The sequence below is a fragment of the Helianthus annuus genome, chromosome 15, assembly GCF_002127325.2.
Source record: "Helianthus annuus cultivar XRQ/B chromosome 15, HanXRQr2.0-SUNRISE, whole genome shotgun sequence".
Classification (NCBI taxonomy): Eukaryota; Viridiplantae; Streptophyta; class Magnoliopsida; order Asterales; family Asteraceae; genus Helianthus; species Helianthus annuus.
The window spans coordinates 107,740,337-107,757,152 of record NC_035447.2 but is presented as its reverse complement, the minus strand read 5'-3'; the positions used below and the strand labels follow the sequence as shown (position 1 = coordinate 107,757,152).

General features: G+C 36.0%; 1 protein-coding gene across 1 annotated transcript; it reads left to right on the top strand.

Moving 5' to 3' along the window:
- Nucleotides 1-12,760: 12,760 nt before the first annotated feature.
- On the top strand, nt 12,761-13,776 carry LOC110910033. Its single transcript, XM_022154747.2, has 2 exons — nt 12,761-12,916; nt 13,003-13,776. Exons 1-2 carry the CDS (start codon nt 12,860-12,862, stop codon nt 13,612-13,614), a joined length of 669 nt encoding a protein of 222 aa, XP_022010439.1. The 5' UTR covers nt 12,761-12,859; the 3' UTR covers nt 13,615-13,776.
- The last annotated feature ends 3,040 nt before the right edge of the window (nt 13,777-16,816 follow it).

Sequence of the window (16,816 nt, the reverse complement as noted above, 5' to 3'; positions counted from 1 at the left end):
AGGGTAATTAGATCATTTTATATGTAATTCTGTGAACTAAAAGGGCAATTCGGCCATATAAAATGACCGAATTGACTTTCTCGTTAACAGAAATAATGGATGAAGTTAACAAAGTGGACAAAAATGACAACGGTGAAACCTTTTTGGATCCACGGGCAAAAAATGAAACATTTGAACTAAACTAACAAAATGACCCAGACCACATGAACTAAAATGACATTTAACTCAACTATCAAAGGCGTGTAAGAAAGTGATGAGAAGGTAAACTCACAATTTTCCTAGTTAGGTTGGTGGGTGTGGGGGGCGGCACCCCGCCACCTCAGCCTCCATAGCGCCTAAGGGGCTCCATCGTCCACACCGCCACAATTAAGGGGGGCGCCATCATCCTTCCGCCACCATGTTAACGAGCAAACGAGGGGCTCCATCGAATTTGATTGGCTTTAAGGGGGGGGGGGGGGCGCTATAAAGCCCCTAGCCACATCCTCCACACCCTTCAAGTTGAAGGAGGAGGTTTTAAAGCCCTTGTATGACGTGGCGATGATAAAACCCCTAGCCACACCCTCCCGTTTAGGGCAACAAACATATTAAATGTATTTATCAATAAAACAAAATAATGATTAATGTAACTCAAAGACATATATTAAAATATATGCAACCGGCCAACACTTGTAATTATAATCTTGTTAGTTAAATTGAGTATTAGGCCAAGTGGCCAACATGGTTATGATTTATGAATCTAGCAATATGGGCGTGTGCCAACACGTGTGACCTGCCCAAACATGTGCACTTGATCATTCACTCGTGGTCCACTCAGATCACCCTCAATCACGCAAAAGAATATATCAATATACTCCACCGTCCCAAAAAGAAAATATGTAATTTATTTTAGATAAAAATTAGATGTAATTAGAATATATTATCTTAATATATATGTAATACTCCACCGTTTTTTCTTTTATACATCATTTTTTAATATATATGGACTATACGGCAAGTTTCGGATCAAATCGGTTACGTGTGATGTCTTATTCCGTTATCTCGTGTCATTTAGGTTTGAAATCACAAGTACTCCTGTGAGAAGTGTTATGTGTAACAGCCGCCTACCGTACATGAACATGACTTAATTTTTCATTAATTGTAGTATTATGATGTATGTTGTCTTTTCGGGTCGTACAAGTGCGTATTGAATCCGATTGGGTCGTGTCGGTGACAATCGGTTTTTAACGTGATGTAACGCGTATATTGAACAAACACAAACGTGGTTATTATTAAACACATTTAGGATACACGAACACAAACGTGATTATTATTAAACACATTTAAGATACATCGTGAACATATGGGGTTGCATTAAGGTCGGGGGCACGATACGTAAGCATTTCGTACGTGTCGATCTGATCCCTGTATAATGTATGCCAGCCTGCTGCGCGCTCTGTTCTGTTCGCTGTCCATAGTAGGTTTGGGGGAGGCATTGGATAAGAACCTCCAAGCTCTACATGTATGAAATGACCCTTGTCGACAAACACAACCGCAACTACCAGGTGAGGTTCATCAGCTTCGTTTGGGCCGCCCAGCATAGGGAAAATTGTATCGCTCCCACGAATGTAATAAGTGTAATTTTTTTCGATAAGAATGTTTTCAAGTTTTTGCATCGGAGAGTTACCTACATTTTTTTCGGCGTTGATCTTCTGAACGGCGTTGTGTATATCTTTCGGAATAAGCTTTCTAGCCGGATTGTTTTTTGTCAGCGTTCGCCAAATACTTTGGTTGCGAATATCTTGCTCTGCCAACTCCTTAACCAGTTTTATGTCCTCCGAAGAAAGCCTTCTCGCATACGCGTGACCCTCGAAGTTTTCAATAGGAGTGTGGTTATGCTTCGCCTTCGTCACCTCGATCCTCCAAACACTTCCGGATGATTCCGAAAACCCGATCATCTCGAACGGGCAGCCTATTTTCTTGCTACCCGTTTTCCTCTGTGTAGCTACACTCTTATGCTCCCCACCAAAAGTACATTGAAACCAAATCTTGTAATTCTCTCCTCTTTTATTCGACCTCTTTGTCACAATGAGGTAACCATTGTCTTTTGCCGTGTCTTGTACCCAACGCACCATCTCTTTACGTGACGAAAAGCTCTGCGTTGTATCAAACGAAAATGTAACCGGGTAACAACCTTCCTCGTCAACAGACACATCCTCCGGCTCACCATCGTCACCGACATTCGAATAGACTTGATGTTCAAAGCTTTGTTCACAACCGTAACTCTGGGTTGGATAACACTCCTGCTGTACAAAGCTTTGCTCGCCACCGTAACCGAAATTCGAATAACCTTGTTGACAACCGTAACTTTCGTTTGGATAACACTCCTGCTGTACAAAGCTATACTCGCCACCGTAACCGAAATTCGAATAACCTTGTTGTGCGTAAGGGTCCTCCACAGGGGTATTCAAATCCAGCTGCACCGTGTTATCACGATAACGAATGCCAGAGACAACCTCTGTCTCCCTCAAGTTGGACGACACCGGTTTCTCAAACGAGTCAGAAATAGCGGTCCCCTCGTAAGAATCAGGAACAACCGACTCGTCAGAATAATCACCGAAAAGATAGTTACTGAACCACGACATCGTTTTTTCAAAAAATTTAACTAATAGAGCAAAGAAGATCGACAGAAAACAATTCGAGTGATGAATCCGTTGTCTGGCCAGTGATTTAAAGCCAGAATGTGGGATCGAAGCGCCGCGCTTTGGCCATAGCGCGGCGCTTAGGGTTCACGGGCTCACTGAAACCTAGTCACACTTTATGTCTGTCAGTCTGTCACTCAGTCAGTCATTCGAAACCTCGTATCACCTTTTGTCGCCCTAAGCGCCGCGCTTTGGCCAAAGCGGAGCGCTTAGGGGTGTGAAAATTATTTTGGCGTGTGTGATTAGCATGATCCTTATATAAAAGAGTAAATTCGTTTTTGAGTCTTTGTGTTTTAGTGGTTTTACCCACCTAAGTTTTAACTACCTAAGTTCCAAATTTTTCAGTTTATAACCATCTGAGTCCAAATTTATAACGTTGTTAACCAAATATGTTAACCTTTTGTGAAAAGACTAAAATACCCCTTCCATTTAAAAACAAAATAAAAACTTAATATACAAACCCACATACACCTCTCTCTCTCTCACACACACAAACTACTAAACACACACACACACACACACAAACACTCTCTCTATATATATAAAATCAAGATCAAGTGAAATCTTCTACGAGTTGTGAGAACCATAAAAACTAGGCCTTCCAAAAGTTTTTTCCAAATTTTTTTCTCAAAAATCTTAAAAAAATCACCTTTTCAGCAAAAAAAATTAAAAAAACATGTCGCATGCAAAAATTTACATCAGGTGTAAAAAAAATTTCATCACTGTAACAAAATTTACATCAGGCGTAAACAAAACTAACATCAGGCGTAACTACCGACTCAACAATTAGGGCCTAAGGGTTTTTTTTTTGTCTTTTCAATATTCTTTTTTTCCCGAGTTCGTGTGTCACATGCTGCTTCAGTTTTGGCGTCTAAGATAATTTTGGCATTAACTAGCTTCATTAATTACTTGGCGTTTTACTGTTTTTTGATCTGTCTCGTTGAATTAATTCTTTTTGTGTCACATTGTTAATTTTTTGGCGTTATGGCGTTTTTCAGGTCACTTTTTTGGCGATCGTGGCGTTTGTTAATAACTGATTACCATTAATTAATATTTTATAAGATTACAATAATACGAAAATAAAAAAAACCAATAGTCTTCTGTGGATGGTATTACCTGAGAGTTGTACCCATTGCTTTGTTCTTCACTTTCTTCATATTCATCATCATCAAGTTTTAGATTGGCGTATAACGCCATCATTTCGTCTCTTCTTTGCCGCAGCCTATACTTGAATATCATTGCAACCCTGGACTTTGCACCGTTTGAAGGTGCTAAATCACAGAGTTGTTCAAGCAGATGTAGCCTCTCTGTCTTCAACATTTCCTCCATCGGCATTGAATATTTCACCCCATGTTAAAAAATAGTTCAACCGTTCCTTCTTCTTCATGCACCATCTAACAGCTAACTGTTGGTAGAGGACTATCGCCAATATCATCATCATCATCATCATCATCATCATCATCATCATCATCATCATCATCATCATAATCATATCATCATCATCATCTTCTGGCTGAAATTTTCTCTCCAATCTTCTTATTATTGTTCGAGTTCTTTCACAATCGTTGGCCCTTGGAACCCCAAGGGCCAGAATATCCCTCTGAACCCCTTCAGACATACCAAGTATGACTTTGATTGTCTTTACCTTCACCCTTCTCCTATCAGAGAACTTTAGGATGAATCGTCTCTCCGACCTTTCAAACCTCCATGCAATAACGTTAGTCATTTTTTAAGTTTTTGGCGTTTTGGACAATATGTGGCGTTTTAGATAATGTTTTTGGCGTGTTTGAGTTGTGTTCTCATGATCTACTTTTATAATGCCTTTTTTCCCCGCGCAGTGACAACTAATTATGGCGTGTTGAAAAAGATAAATAAATTCAATTCCCCAAGTATTTGGCTTTCAATATAATAAATGTTAGTAATTATGTTTCTGGCGTTTCATTTTACTGTTTGCAGTTACCGTGTTTTGTTTTCAGATTCATCTGTTTCATTTTACTGTTTGCAGTTACCGTGTTTTGTTTTCAGATTCATCTGTTTTATGGTGTAACACGTCCCATCTTGACGGTTGTAATTATGGCTTTTTTTTCCAATGGCTTGTAGATAAAGATGGCACTTTTGTTTTATTCTCTTTGCACATTGTTTTAACCTTTTTTTAGATTTATTATAATAGTACTTATTCAAAGTAACTAGAATCACCACCCGCCGCAATGCGGCGGGGATGCGTTAGTTATATATCATATTATATGAAAGGCAAATGTTTCTTACAAGACTGCGAGCCTGTGTGTAAAACATAGAAAATAATAACTGAGCCGATCTGTGACCAGCACATTGCAACAGAGCTATCAAACGGAGAAAAATAGACGCGTTGTGACGGGCCTGTCAAACAGGATAAAGTAGATGAAGAAATGTTGAACTCCACACGCACGTTGTGACATGTTAACTCGGAAAATCTAGAACGAAACGAAAACATAAAACCTGCGATAGATGAAAAGTATATGGGGTCAAAATTGCAAAAGTTGAAAAACTTTAGGTTAAAAGTAAAAAAAAATCAAAGTGGTTAAATCGTAAAAGATAGAAACTTTTGAAGTAGAAGCGAAACATCAAATTAATCAAATCGGTTAAATTACCAAAGATTAAAACCTTAAACTAAAATTGTCAAAGATTGATACATTAGGATTAAAAAGGGAAAATTCCATTTTTTTTTTGAAAAACTCACAAAGCTAAATGTACAACACATATATGCATAAATAAGTTGATAATTTATAAGTTTATAATTTTATTATAGTTTGGTAGTTTTTGGGGCGTTTTATGGCATGATGGCGTTTCACAAGCATTTGTCCGTTTGGCGTTTTATTATATTTTTCATTACAGGATTAATGTATTGTTGTTCTTAGCTGAAAATTACATAACAAACAACAGAAAAAGAAAACTAAAAAAAAAACAAATAGAAGCAATTATGATTTAAATCTTCAGTGTCATCAGTCTATTTCTTCTTTTAAAACTACAAGAACTGTCACAAATAAATGGCGTTTTGGGGTTGGCGTGGTTTATTTTCTTTGTTCGTGTGTTGAAGTGTCTTTGTGGATGTTGGAGACATAGATCGACTCCGTGTGGGTGGATGCTATCTGCCCGTCATCTAAGGGTGTGCAGAATTTGTTTCGAATTCGAAAAATTCGAAATTCATTTAAATTCGATTCAATTATCAAGAATTCATTTCGATTATAAGAATTCGAATTCGATTCAATTCTAGTCAAGTAGATCGAATACGAATCGAATAAGAATTTATAATTTCAAATTCGATTCGATTCGAAATTGGAATAAAAATTATACATTTTTATTTATTATTTTTATATATAATATATATATAACTTTTATTTGGCTATACTATAAATTATTTTCAAATTTTTTACAAGTATTAAAATTACCCATTACCAAACCCACTACGTGGCCCATAACTAAAATCTAAGTAACAAATCTATCAATAGATTTCTAAATGTAAAAATATTAACTTGTAATGTGGAGTGGTTATTCCCAACTTCTCGTTTTGAATTTTAAACTTGTGGTACTTTATTTGGAACTTTTTAATGTGATATCGTGCTTCATGGCTGCTTTAAAATTTATGTTTCATTTTGAAAGCTTTTTACATGTTTTTTAAAGAATCTGAACTAAATCGAATTTATTTGAATTCGATTGGAATTCAAATTTTTAATCGAATACGAATCGAATACGAATTGGGTATTTTATTCAAATACGAATTCGAATCGAATTCGGTAGGTTTTAATCGAATTCGAATCGAATACGAATTCAAGGAAAAATAAAAATTATTCGAACAATTCGATTCGAATAATTCGAAAATTCGATATTCGATTCGATGAACACCCCTACGGCGTCATCTTCATTATAATCATCGAGGCCAAAGTAGTATTTACACTGGGATAGGTCTCTTCTACTCATCCAAACCGTCTTCAAGAACAAAGAAGACAAAATGACATATGGTTATCATCAGTCCCTCTTTCTTGAAATTTGTCCATCTCATGCAGCAAAATCTTACTCCACTCACCTAACAAACCATTCAGCGAAACTTCATGCAGAACATTATTGGGTATCAAAGAAAAGATGTTTTTCCATCGTTGATTTCTCTCAACTTTTGGCATTTTACAATGAGTTGTATTTTTAGGAACCATTGTGTTTTTTTTTTTGCGTTTTTTTGGTGTGATAAACGGAAGGTGGTGAGACGTTTCTATTTATAGGATTTTTTTTGGCGCGTAGTTTAGGCGGGATATTATTTTATAACAATAAATGCAAGTAACATTTATCCGGATGTAAGGCTTGGCGTTTATATATTATGGCGTTTTACATTTTATGGTGTTTTTGTAGCCGAGAGCTTAAATAAAAACACAGAACGCAGTTATAAAATTAGCGTTTTGTATTTACTTGGTGTTTTATATTTCAACGACGTTTTATGTGAGAAAGGATGTTTTACCTTTTTTACCTTTAATGAAGCACGTTCACATAATAAAATTTATGTTATTTACGAAAACGCCACCGCACCAATCTAGTCCATAAATTGTTTTGATCGGACGATCCATAACCGTTCTCACACTTTTCTCCGTTTTCTCTAAATCCTAACCCTATATATATATAGGAGGATCAAATGAGTATTGAAAGAAGAAAAAGAAGAAATGACATATTGGTAAAATACTAATTCATTTATAACTCATCTCATTAATTTTTCTCTCTTTAATTAATAGTCAACTAATCATTAATTATCCTACATATAATTTACAAAATCTACACATATCAAAATTTTCTTACATATACCCTACACATTATAGAATTTTATCCTACACACGTCGAAATTTATCCTACACACCTCAAAATATATCCTACACACCTCGTAATTTATATTACACACATTGTAATTTATTATACACTTTAAATTAAGTTATTTTTTAATTTGAAAAAGTATATATTTCAAAAAGGAGTTACACATTTAATTTACTTAGTTATTAAAAAGGAAGAATACAAATTAATGATCTAAGTAAGTTTACCAATATACCCTTAAATAAAATTAAATGCAAATATTAAATGAAATAAAATGAAACATTCTTATTGATTGAAACTTTTTCTTTTTTTCTTCTTATAAAGAATTTCTTCTCATTTGAACTCTCCACTATATATATATATATACACACACACCCTCACTCTCTCTCTCTCTCTCTCTCTCTACATAGATAACAAGCACCACCATTCGATGACCCAAAAACCCACATAAATCTGGCGGTTCAACAAAAAAAACCCCATAGATCAAGCGATTCAACCCCCTATAGATCGAGTAACTCAGCAGCAACAACCATGTTTTCTGGCGGATCTTCGCTAGAACAGTCATGTTTTCCGGTGCTTCACGATATTGGGTCGTTGCGACATCTCTTCACTAGAACAATCATGTTTCCTGGCGATTCACGATGTTGGGTCGTTGCTACATCTCTTCGCTAGCGACGGAGACAATAAAAAGGTTTCTAGGGTTAGGTGTAACATATTAAGTAGTGTGATTTCTAGGGTTTTGTGATGCCAATTTTTATCTGAATAGTGATTTAGGGTTTGGAATTTTTTTCTTGGGGGGGGGGGGTTTGTAAAGATTAATCTAATGGTGTCTGTTGAAGTTGGGGTGATGGATGGTGGTTGTGGAGGTGGTAGATAATTGTTGAAGTTGTAGGAGTGGCCGTAATTCTTGGGTGATGATGTGGTTAGTCAGGTGAACCAGTTGAGAAAAATGGGCGGAATTTGTGGGGAAAACATTGTGGGATTAGTCATATAGGTAGTTTTAAGGATCTGGGTATGATTGTTTTGGTTAGTCAGGTGAACCAGTTAAAGAAAATGGGTCGATCAATGGTCGGGGTGGGCTACGAGTCGACTGGGGACATGTTGGCTTACTACGCGAGTGCGGGGATACCGAGTATTGTTTTCTGAGATCTAAGATCTCCAGACCCGACAGATGATGTGTGGTAGTTGTGATAGTGTATAGTGGTTGTGATGGTGATGGTTTATGGCAGTGGTGTAGTTTGAGAGAGAAGGGAGAATACTGGTTATGGATAGAGAGATGGGTGGTGATGATTGTGATGGTGATGGTGTATGATGGTTGTGGTTTATGGTGGTGGTGTAGTTAGAAAGAGAGAAGAGTATTATATTTAATGTTTTTTAATTATTAGGGTACTTTGGTCATTTCATAAAAAATAACTAAGTAAATCTAACAAAGTTGGTAATTTGGACTCAAATGTTATAAAATGAAAATTCAGACAATCAGGTATAAAATGAAAATTCAGGCAATCAGATAGTTAAAACTTTTGATTTTTGACTTAGGTGATTAAAATACTAAAACACAGGACCTCAAAAAGAATTTACACTATATAGAAACCTGATAATACAAGTTGTTTTAAGCAATAAAATGATATTCAAAACATACCAAAATAATAAAGAAAAGAAACAGAAAAACAAAATTTGACAAGATCTAGTATAAATGTTCCCTTGTCACCATTCAATTCAAATGCATGTTAATCATATTGTTCATCCTCCATTTCCATACTTCTATTTGTTTCATTTATCAGGCTAAAGGGTGTGGGGTACATGGTTGGATCATTAATTGCCATGTAGGATCATTAATAAATTGCTACACCACCCCCTTGTTTCATTCACCATGGTTGGCATGGATTAAACCATGGCAACCATGACCCTCCTTTCCTTTTTAATATTCTTTTTTCCTTTTTTACAAATAAATTAAAATAAGATAATAGTGGTTTGGGTCATGACCACACCCTTAGGGTAGTGGTTTTGAATGATGGATTAAAAGTAAATGACATGGTACTAATGTGGAGGGTCATGGAGACCATGAGGATCATTACCACACCCTATAGCCTCACATAAAGACAACTATTTTATTAATTATATTTTGGCTTTAACTATTTGTTTTTATTTTTGTTTTTAGTGGTAATAAATCATTGTTTTTTATATACAAAAAAACTTGCCCATAATCAATGAGTTTTTATATTATTTTTTTCTTTATAAAAATGTCAAGTGTAGAACTGTTTATTTTCATTAGATAATATATTTTTAATTTAATATGTTTATAAAAAAGAAAAAAAAAACTAGTTTTTATTAAAAGAAAAATTGATATACCATGATTTTGTGGGCATTGTGGGATGGGCACAATCAAGGAAGTATGAGATAGATATGGACCAACACACTTTCTTCTGATTTGTCACATGAGAGATGAGACAATTCATGTGGAAACTCAGTCCATGTCACAAAACTTATAGTGCAACTTCTTATATGTGTGATAAAAAGGATTTGATAATTGATTAAGTTTTTTAGCTATCTATAATATATAGTTTATAAAAAGATTTGATAATTGATTAAGTTTTTTTAGCTATCTATAATATATAGTTTATAAAATGATTTGATAATTGCTTTAAAGACTTTTTTCAAACACATGCCAAGAGTAAATCCGCAAAAGATATTCACTATTGATATATCACAAGTGATCCTTAGACCATCAATTGATAGTAATGACAAGTTTCTTGTTAGCTACAAAGACATCCCGATATCTCGGCTAAGAACTTGACCTTGCCCTTTCTTCGGGACCTAATCATCATGCACCAATCAGAATTATTGATCGTGTTTTCACTCCTCTCCCTCACTACCCACTTTGGGTTTGCCTTCATAAGTGATCACTGAACCGCCATTTCATAGTAATAATTAGTTTCTATGTTAGTTATATAGAAGCTCACCTGGGGCAAGCATTTGATATGAATGGTAGCCCATTATGTTACACTAAAGCTAACCGACACACTAGCTATGTTTATTAGATGGCATGGAAGAGATCGCTTTTATATATCCGCGATCAATATCAGTTGTTATAACTCTTAAAGTTGTAAAAACAATGAGCTAACATCATACTTTCTTGAACGTTTCACATTTGCACAACTATAAAAATGACCAAAATGTAAGTAATTTAGTTTAAAGGCTATACAAATACAAAGAAATTATGCAACAATATATTCGTAACGTTTCATTTTTTCTCTTATCATACACACTCTTAAGACTTAGTGATTTTAGCACATATTTGAGCATTTTTTAATGAGATATGATTTAAACTAGGGGTGCCAATTACCGAACCGACTTGAAACATGACACCAACTATTTAGGTTTTGGGTGGTCATTTGTAAAGCGTTTAATAAACAGGTTGGGTAGGGGTTGACATGTTTAACCAACTTATTTAAACCAGTCGTATATGGGTTGATATGTTTAACTTGTTTATTTAAAGGGGTTATAGATCCGTTAACCTATTTAATTAAATGGGCCGTGTTCGGCTGACACGTTTAACTCGTTTACTACCACAATTATTAAAACCCGCGAACCTATTGAATCTTTTGTACCCCCAACCCTCTTGACTTGTTTTGAAAAATGAGTTACACGGGTCGCGTTCAGGTTGCACGATTTCAAACGTTTCGGGTTAGTGCTGATCGATATATTTGACATGAGTAATGGGTTGCGTTTGGGTTCATCAATTCAGCATGCCAACACGACATATTGACACCCCAACACAACATAATTTCCTTCATACACAACAAACATGACATTCATGCCTTATTGCCCTTACATGAATCCATCAAACAGTTTGGTGAAAGAAACATGAATGTAGATCTCTGTTGAGATCTTGGGAGGCAAACCTGCAGCACCCATTTTGCTTCTGCAAAACATAAGATTCCTATTATATATATAATAATCTTTAAGATAAGATTAGACCATCTTAGTAGAAACTTCAAACCCTAATAAACTAAAGTATTAGTGGTCTGAAATCAAAGATTTTGCTGGATTTGTGTCAGAACCAACATAGGTTTTGTTTCTAAATTGTTGTAGCGAATCATAAACAAAGTTAGATTCTTTCATGGAAGTTTTCAACTGTCCCTCTGCTAAAGAACATGACAGCTAATAGATTGTATTTTGAGGTATGGCAATATGTTCAATTGGACAAGAAACACCAAGGAAGTTGCTGCATTAATTGTTAAGTAATTCTTTTAATCTAATTATAAAGTTAAGTACTGTCCTTGAAATCTAAGGATAATTGTAAATTAAGGATATGGTTATTTAACTGGTGGCGTAAACATCGGGAAATTTATAAATATCAAAGATGTCCTGGAAAACGAATCTTTGGTCCTTGAGTTTAGGAACTTGTATGATGCTTCAAGGTGGTGTTCGTGTTTAAGGGTACCATATTTGTTATTTACGATGATTAATGAAGTTAGAATATAATAACAGCAACAAGTAGGACTCAAAATGCATCATGGACATCAAAGATGTGACAAGAAAACCGAACATGACATTGAACACATCTTAATCTTTTGACGAGCTTTTGGCGATCAAGACACCAAGTAAACCACACAACGCCTGGTGTGGTAACCTGCTCATACTTTGATAACAAAGTTGGATACATTTATTGAACATGAGTATTCATGCAACAAGTGTCTTGGAGGCAAAGACAGATGACCAGAGGCCAATACAGAAGCTAGGGGGTCATATCCCTAAGGAACTCATAGCCTTTAGCATCATAACGTGCTCGCTCACATATATATTGGTAGTCCATATCTAGCGTTGTATAAAAAACTCGTGGCCCGTTTGAATAAAGCTAGCCATTGATTTACACTTGTGTAGAGGTAGGATTAGTTCACTAGTGTTCACTATCAAGGAAGGGGTTGTTTTACAAATGAAGCTAACCCTATATCAATATGTGTAAAAACTACAAAACTATTTTCTTTTTTGAATTAAAAAATAATGAAGCTCGAGCTTTTACAAGTCGAACTTGAGTCCAATATCTCAGCTCGTCTTTATTATAAATGAGCGGAACCCGAACCCACACTCATACAGCTTGACCCGGCACATCTCATTTACAACCCTATCCATATCTAAATTTTATGTTGAAGGGTGCATAAATCTACTAAAATGGAGGAGAGTGACCCCACTTGGGGGGTGGGGCTCAACCCATCCGTATTATTTATGGCTTCAATTGGCCTATTTATATAGCCACTACCCACATGGCCAAACCATCCAATCCAAGCATTCATCTATAATCTCTCTATCAAGGTTTCAACAAAGCAACACAAAACTCAAGAAAATCACAAACAAAAATGGGTTACTGGTCAGCTGAAAATGCCACAGAAGCATACATCAAAACCATGAAAATGGTAAGTCTTTTTCCAATCTTTCATTTTTCAAACAATTATTTGTTTTGAACAAAAACTAACATCCATTCACAAACTTGATCATGCAGGGAAAGCGAGCCAACGAACCGGACATAGCGGAATTCATCTCCGCGATCGCAGCAGGAAACAACGCGCAACTCATGGTGGTCGCATGCGCGGCCACAGCCGGGCTAACCACATTAGGCCTCATTGCAGCATCTCACCAAACCGGTGGTAAACTTATTTGCATTGTAAAAGGGATAGAAGAACTTGAATCCTCCAAACAAGCACTCAACTCGGATGCAAACCACGTAGAATTCGTCGTGGGAAACGCACAATCTTTCTTGTCCAACGAGTACAAACTCGCGGATTTCGTGGTCATTGATTGTAATCTAGAGAACCATGAAGCAGTTCTTGAAGCTGTTCAAAACAATAGGGAAAAGAGTACTATTGTGTTGGGGTATAATGCATATTGGAAAGATTCATGGGTGTGGAGTAGATTAAACAGTCATTTGTTGCCCATTGGAGAAGGGTTGTTGTTGATGCGAGTTGCCGGAAAGGGTGACAATGGTGGTGGGAAGAGTGGTGGTCATGGTTGTGATTCGAGGAGGAGTCATTGGGTGGTTAAAGTGGATAAATGTACTGGTGAAGAACATGTTTTTCGGGTTAGATCGCCGGGTGGTAGGGTTGTTAAAGCTTAAGGTTTTTGAATGTATATAGTTGTAGGTTGTTCATGATCTATTGATCATCATCATCATCTTCTGGGTGCATGTTAATTGAATCACCAGAAAGATTAGTGATCTGTACTTAGTGATCATCCATTAAGGGGTTTGCATTTATGTTATAACTTGGCATCCGTACAATTTTGTTTTTTCCAGTTCATAGAATTTGAGGCTTCAAAATGTGAACTATTAATGAAAAACATCTCAGGATTTTGCCAAACCAATTTCTTTAAGAGAATATATTTTTTATTTTATTTATTTTTTTATAGAAAATGCATAAACACATACAAATAATTATGTTATTTTTATCCTAACGGAAGTAGGTGAGTTGATAGGAGGGAAATATCCTCCGGGGTTCGGGAATAACGAGTCGAAAGTAGGAAGAAGGTAGTATAAATATATATGTCAAGCACCCAGGTAGATCCATCTTATACTCATGGCTTAATTCTCATTGTTAGTAGGTAGTAACACTCACTTTGTCAAAACACATTTTTCTTTTCACGCCTAAGGCTGATTTAGCAGTCCGGTTTGGATTTTTTCAGCCACACCGGTTTCAACCCGGTAGTTTGTAACCCGCACAACATAACCCGGTTTGCCAAACCGGTTTGAAACCTATTGAATGAACCCGCATGACAAACAACTATAGGAGATAATTATTGATTGTAAAAGTAATTTGCTTGCCCTTTTTTCGTAACATTGACATTAACTACAATTTTATGACTTACCTGCCATTTTTATATACTAAGATTGTTTTTTTTCAAGTGAAAGCATATCTTAATATTCTACATTCTACGACACAGAAGACTAAGTGCTAAATTACCATGTCGAAGAAGACGAGTAGTTTTGAAATATTTTGATTCGTGTCGTAATGTATTTTTTTTATGATATTATGTTTTACTTAGTTATAAAATTTTAAAAATATATAAAGTGTGGACCTTTTAGTTATTATTGTTTATTAAATTTTGTTAAGAGTTTTTTTTTTTTTTTTTTTTTTTTTTTTTTTTTTTTTTTTTTTTTTTAAATAGGGTTGAACCCCGTTTAAGAGCCTAAAGCGGTTTCAACCCAACCTGAACTGGTTTTATAGGGTTTAATTTTACAAACCACCAACCCGGGTTGAACTCAACCCGGTTTCACTCTCATCCCAATTTGACTTTTTTAAGCTTTACTTCAAACCGGTTTGAACCTGGTTTGAGTTCAAACCCTAACCCGGTTTGTGCACCTCTACTCTAGCACACCCGCTACAATATGAACATCATGCCGGATTAATATGAAGCCATATACTAAGATGCTCCATGTGGCACACACACAACTTTGTGGGTAGTAAAATTGACGAATAAGGTTACTAATCAAAGAAATTTCCATATGCCCGCAATTAGAGCCATTGAAGATTACTTAATCATTTTTCTTCAATTTCACAGGTAGCTAAGTTATTTCTCAGTAAAGGATAAATAACAAGTGGTTCAAGGAATCAAAAGGCGACAGGATGGAATCCTACTTTATACAATGTTTATTTGATAGAAAAATGTATATACACTTTCTCTCTTTTTCCCTGGAAAAAGATAATCTACCATGGGTTAAAAGCTTATGAGGCTAACTATATTAGAAGGGGTATAGCCCCAAATTTTGCGCCGGTATGCGCGATCATACCCAAACCAGATCAAGACAAGAACCGTGCCATCCTTATAAGCTTTGCGCAAGCCGTATAAGTGCAGGCGCAAGCATGCTAACTAAGGATAGTACATTCAGTACAAATGACAGAGCCTACAGCAAATCAGGGCGCACCAGAATGTGATCATGCAACCACCATGATGAGCAGTCGTGCAGGAGATAATTAGTACAAAAAGACAATGATGTGTAACCAATAAGATTGCGTCATCCACTACTCCATGATATCCACTCACAGCTGATGATGGACCCGACATCAAGGACGATCTCCAGGCAACGTGGCTCCAATCACCGCGCACCAACACCTTGATCCTCTGCTCACACTAATGGTCGTGTCAGATGAGACAAACAGGATATTCCTTGGTGGAGGCGTTCGGCTCAAGACCCATCAGCCCATCTCCTTCCCTACACTCTTCGGCTATAAATAGAGAACTTCACCTCCAGGTTTAATGATCGCTTCTTTCACACTCTCACTGTTAAGACACTTATTATCCTCAAAACGAGTTCTTATTCTCATACCGGAGGGTGGTTACAAGGAGAACCCCCACTCCTCATCCTTGTTACAAGGAGAACCCCCACACCGGTGTTGTTTCGTTTTGCAGGATTACTTTTGGATTGATCTGATTACCAATTGAGGAAAGAAAGAAGATTAACCTTTATTGACGAAGCTAATCCCACAAATTAAATCCTCAGGTTAACTTGGTGTTTCTTCAATATGGTTAATACTAATTAAAAGTTTTGCATATAGCGAGGATCAATACAAGACACTTTTGAGATTACTAAACTTGGATGAGAACGCTTGCATGAAGTGATACAATTATGATGCGTAATATATGTATCAACATGTTAAAGAGCTCTTGGGTAGAAACCCAACTGCTACGCAAATAAAATAGAAGCAAAAGAATTCCGAGTCTAAACAGGATTGACTTACGAATATATCATAACTCTTGTGCTGTTGTGCAATATACTCATTTTACTTCATTTATAAAAAAAAAATATAGGCTTAGCTATGAAATTCCCCTCCCTTCCACAATCAGTGCTCGCAAAATACATATCCAATATAACCTTCTAACCCATCGATGTTTTTGGTTGATAGTGGATTATGGATACTATTTTTGAGATCCACCCACCCTTTTTGGTTTTAACAATTCAAATAACTTAAGCATTGATTATGTCTAGATAAAGTTACAAAATGGACCAAAAAAGATATATGTCAACCCAGTGTTGATCCATACCAAAACATGGCCTATCAAGTACTCAAGTTTACACCTTTTCCTTATATATTGTTTAGCCCAACAAAAAATAAATTACTAGACACACAAAGCAAAAAATTGAACCCTTTTCTATTAGAAAATGTTAAGCCCAAATTGACAATTCGATTCTTTTGGAATATACACAATTTTTTTTTTTTTTTTTTGCAATTCTGTTTTAATATATATATATATATATATAGAGAGAGAGGAATGTTAACGTACATTACGGCTTAACGTACATCACGTACGACAGGTAATTACGC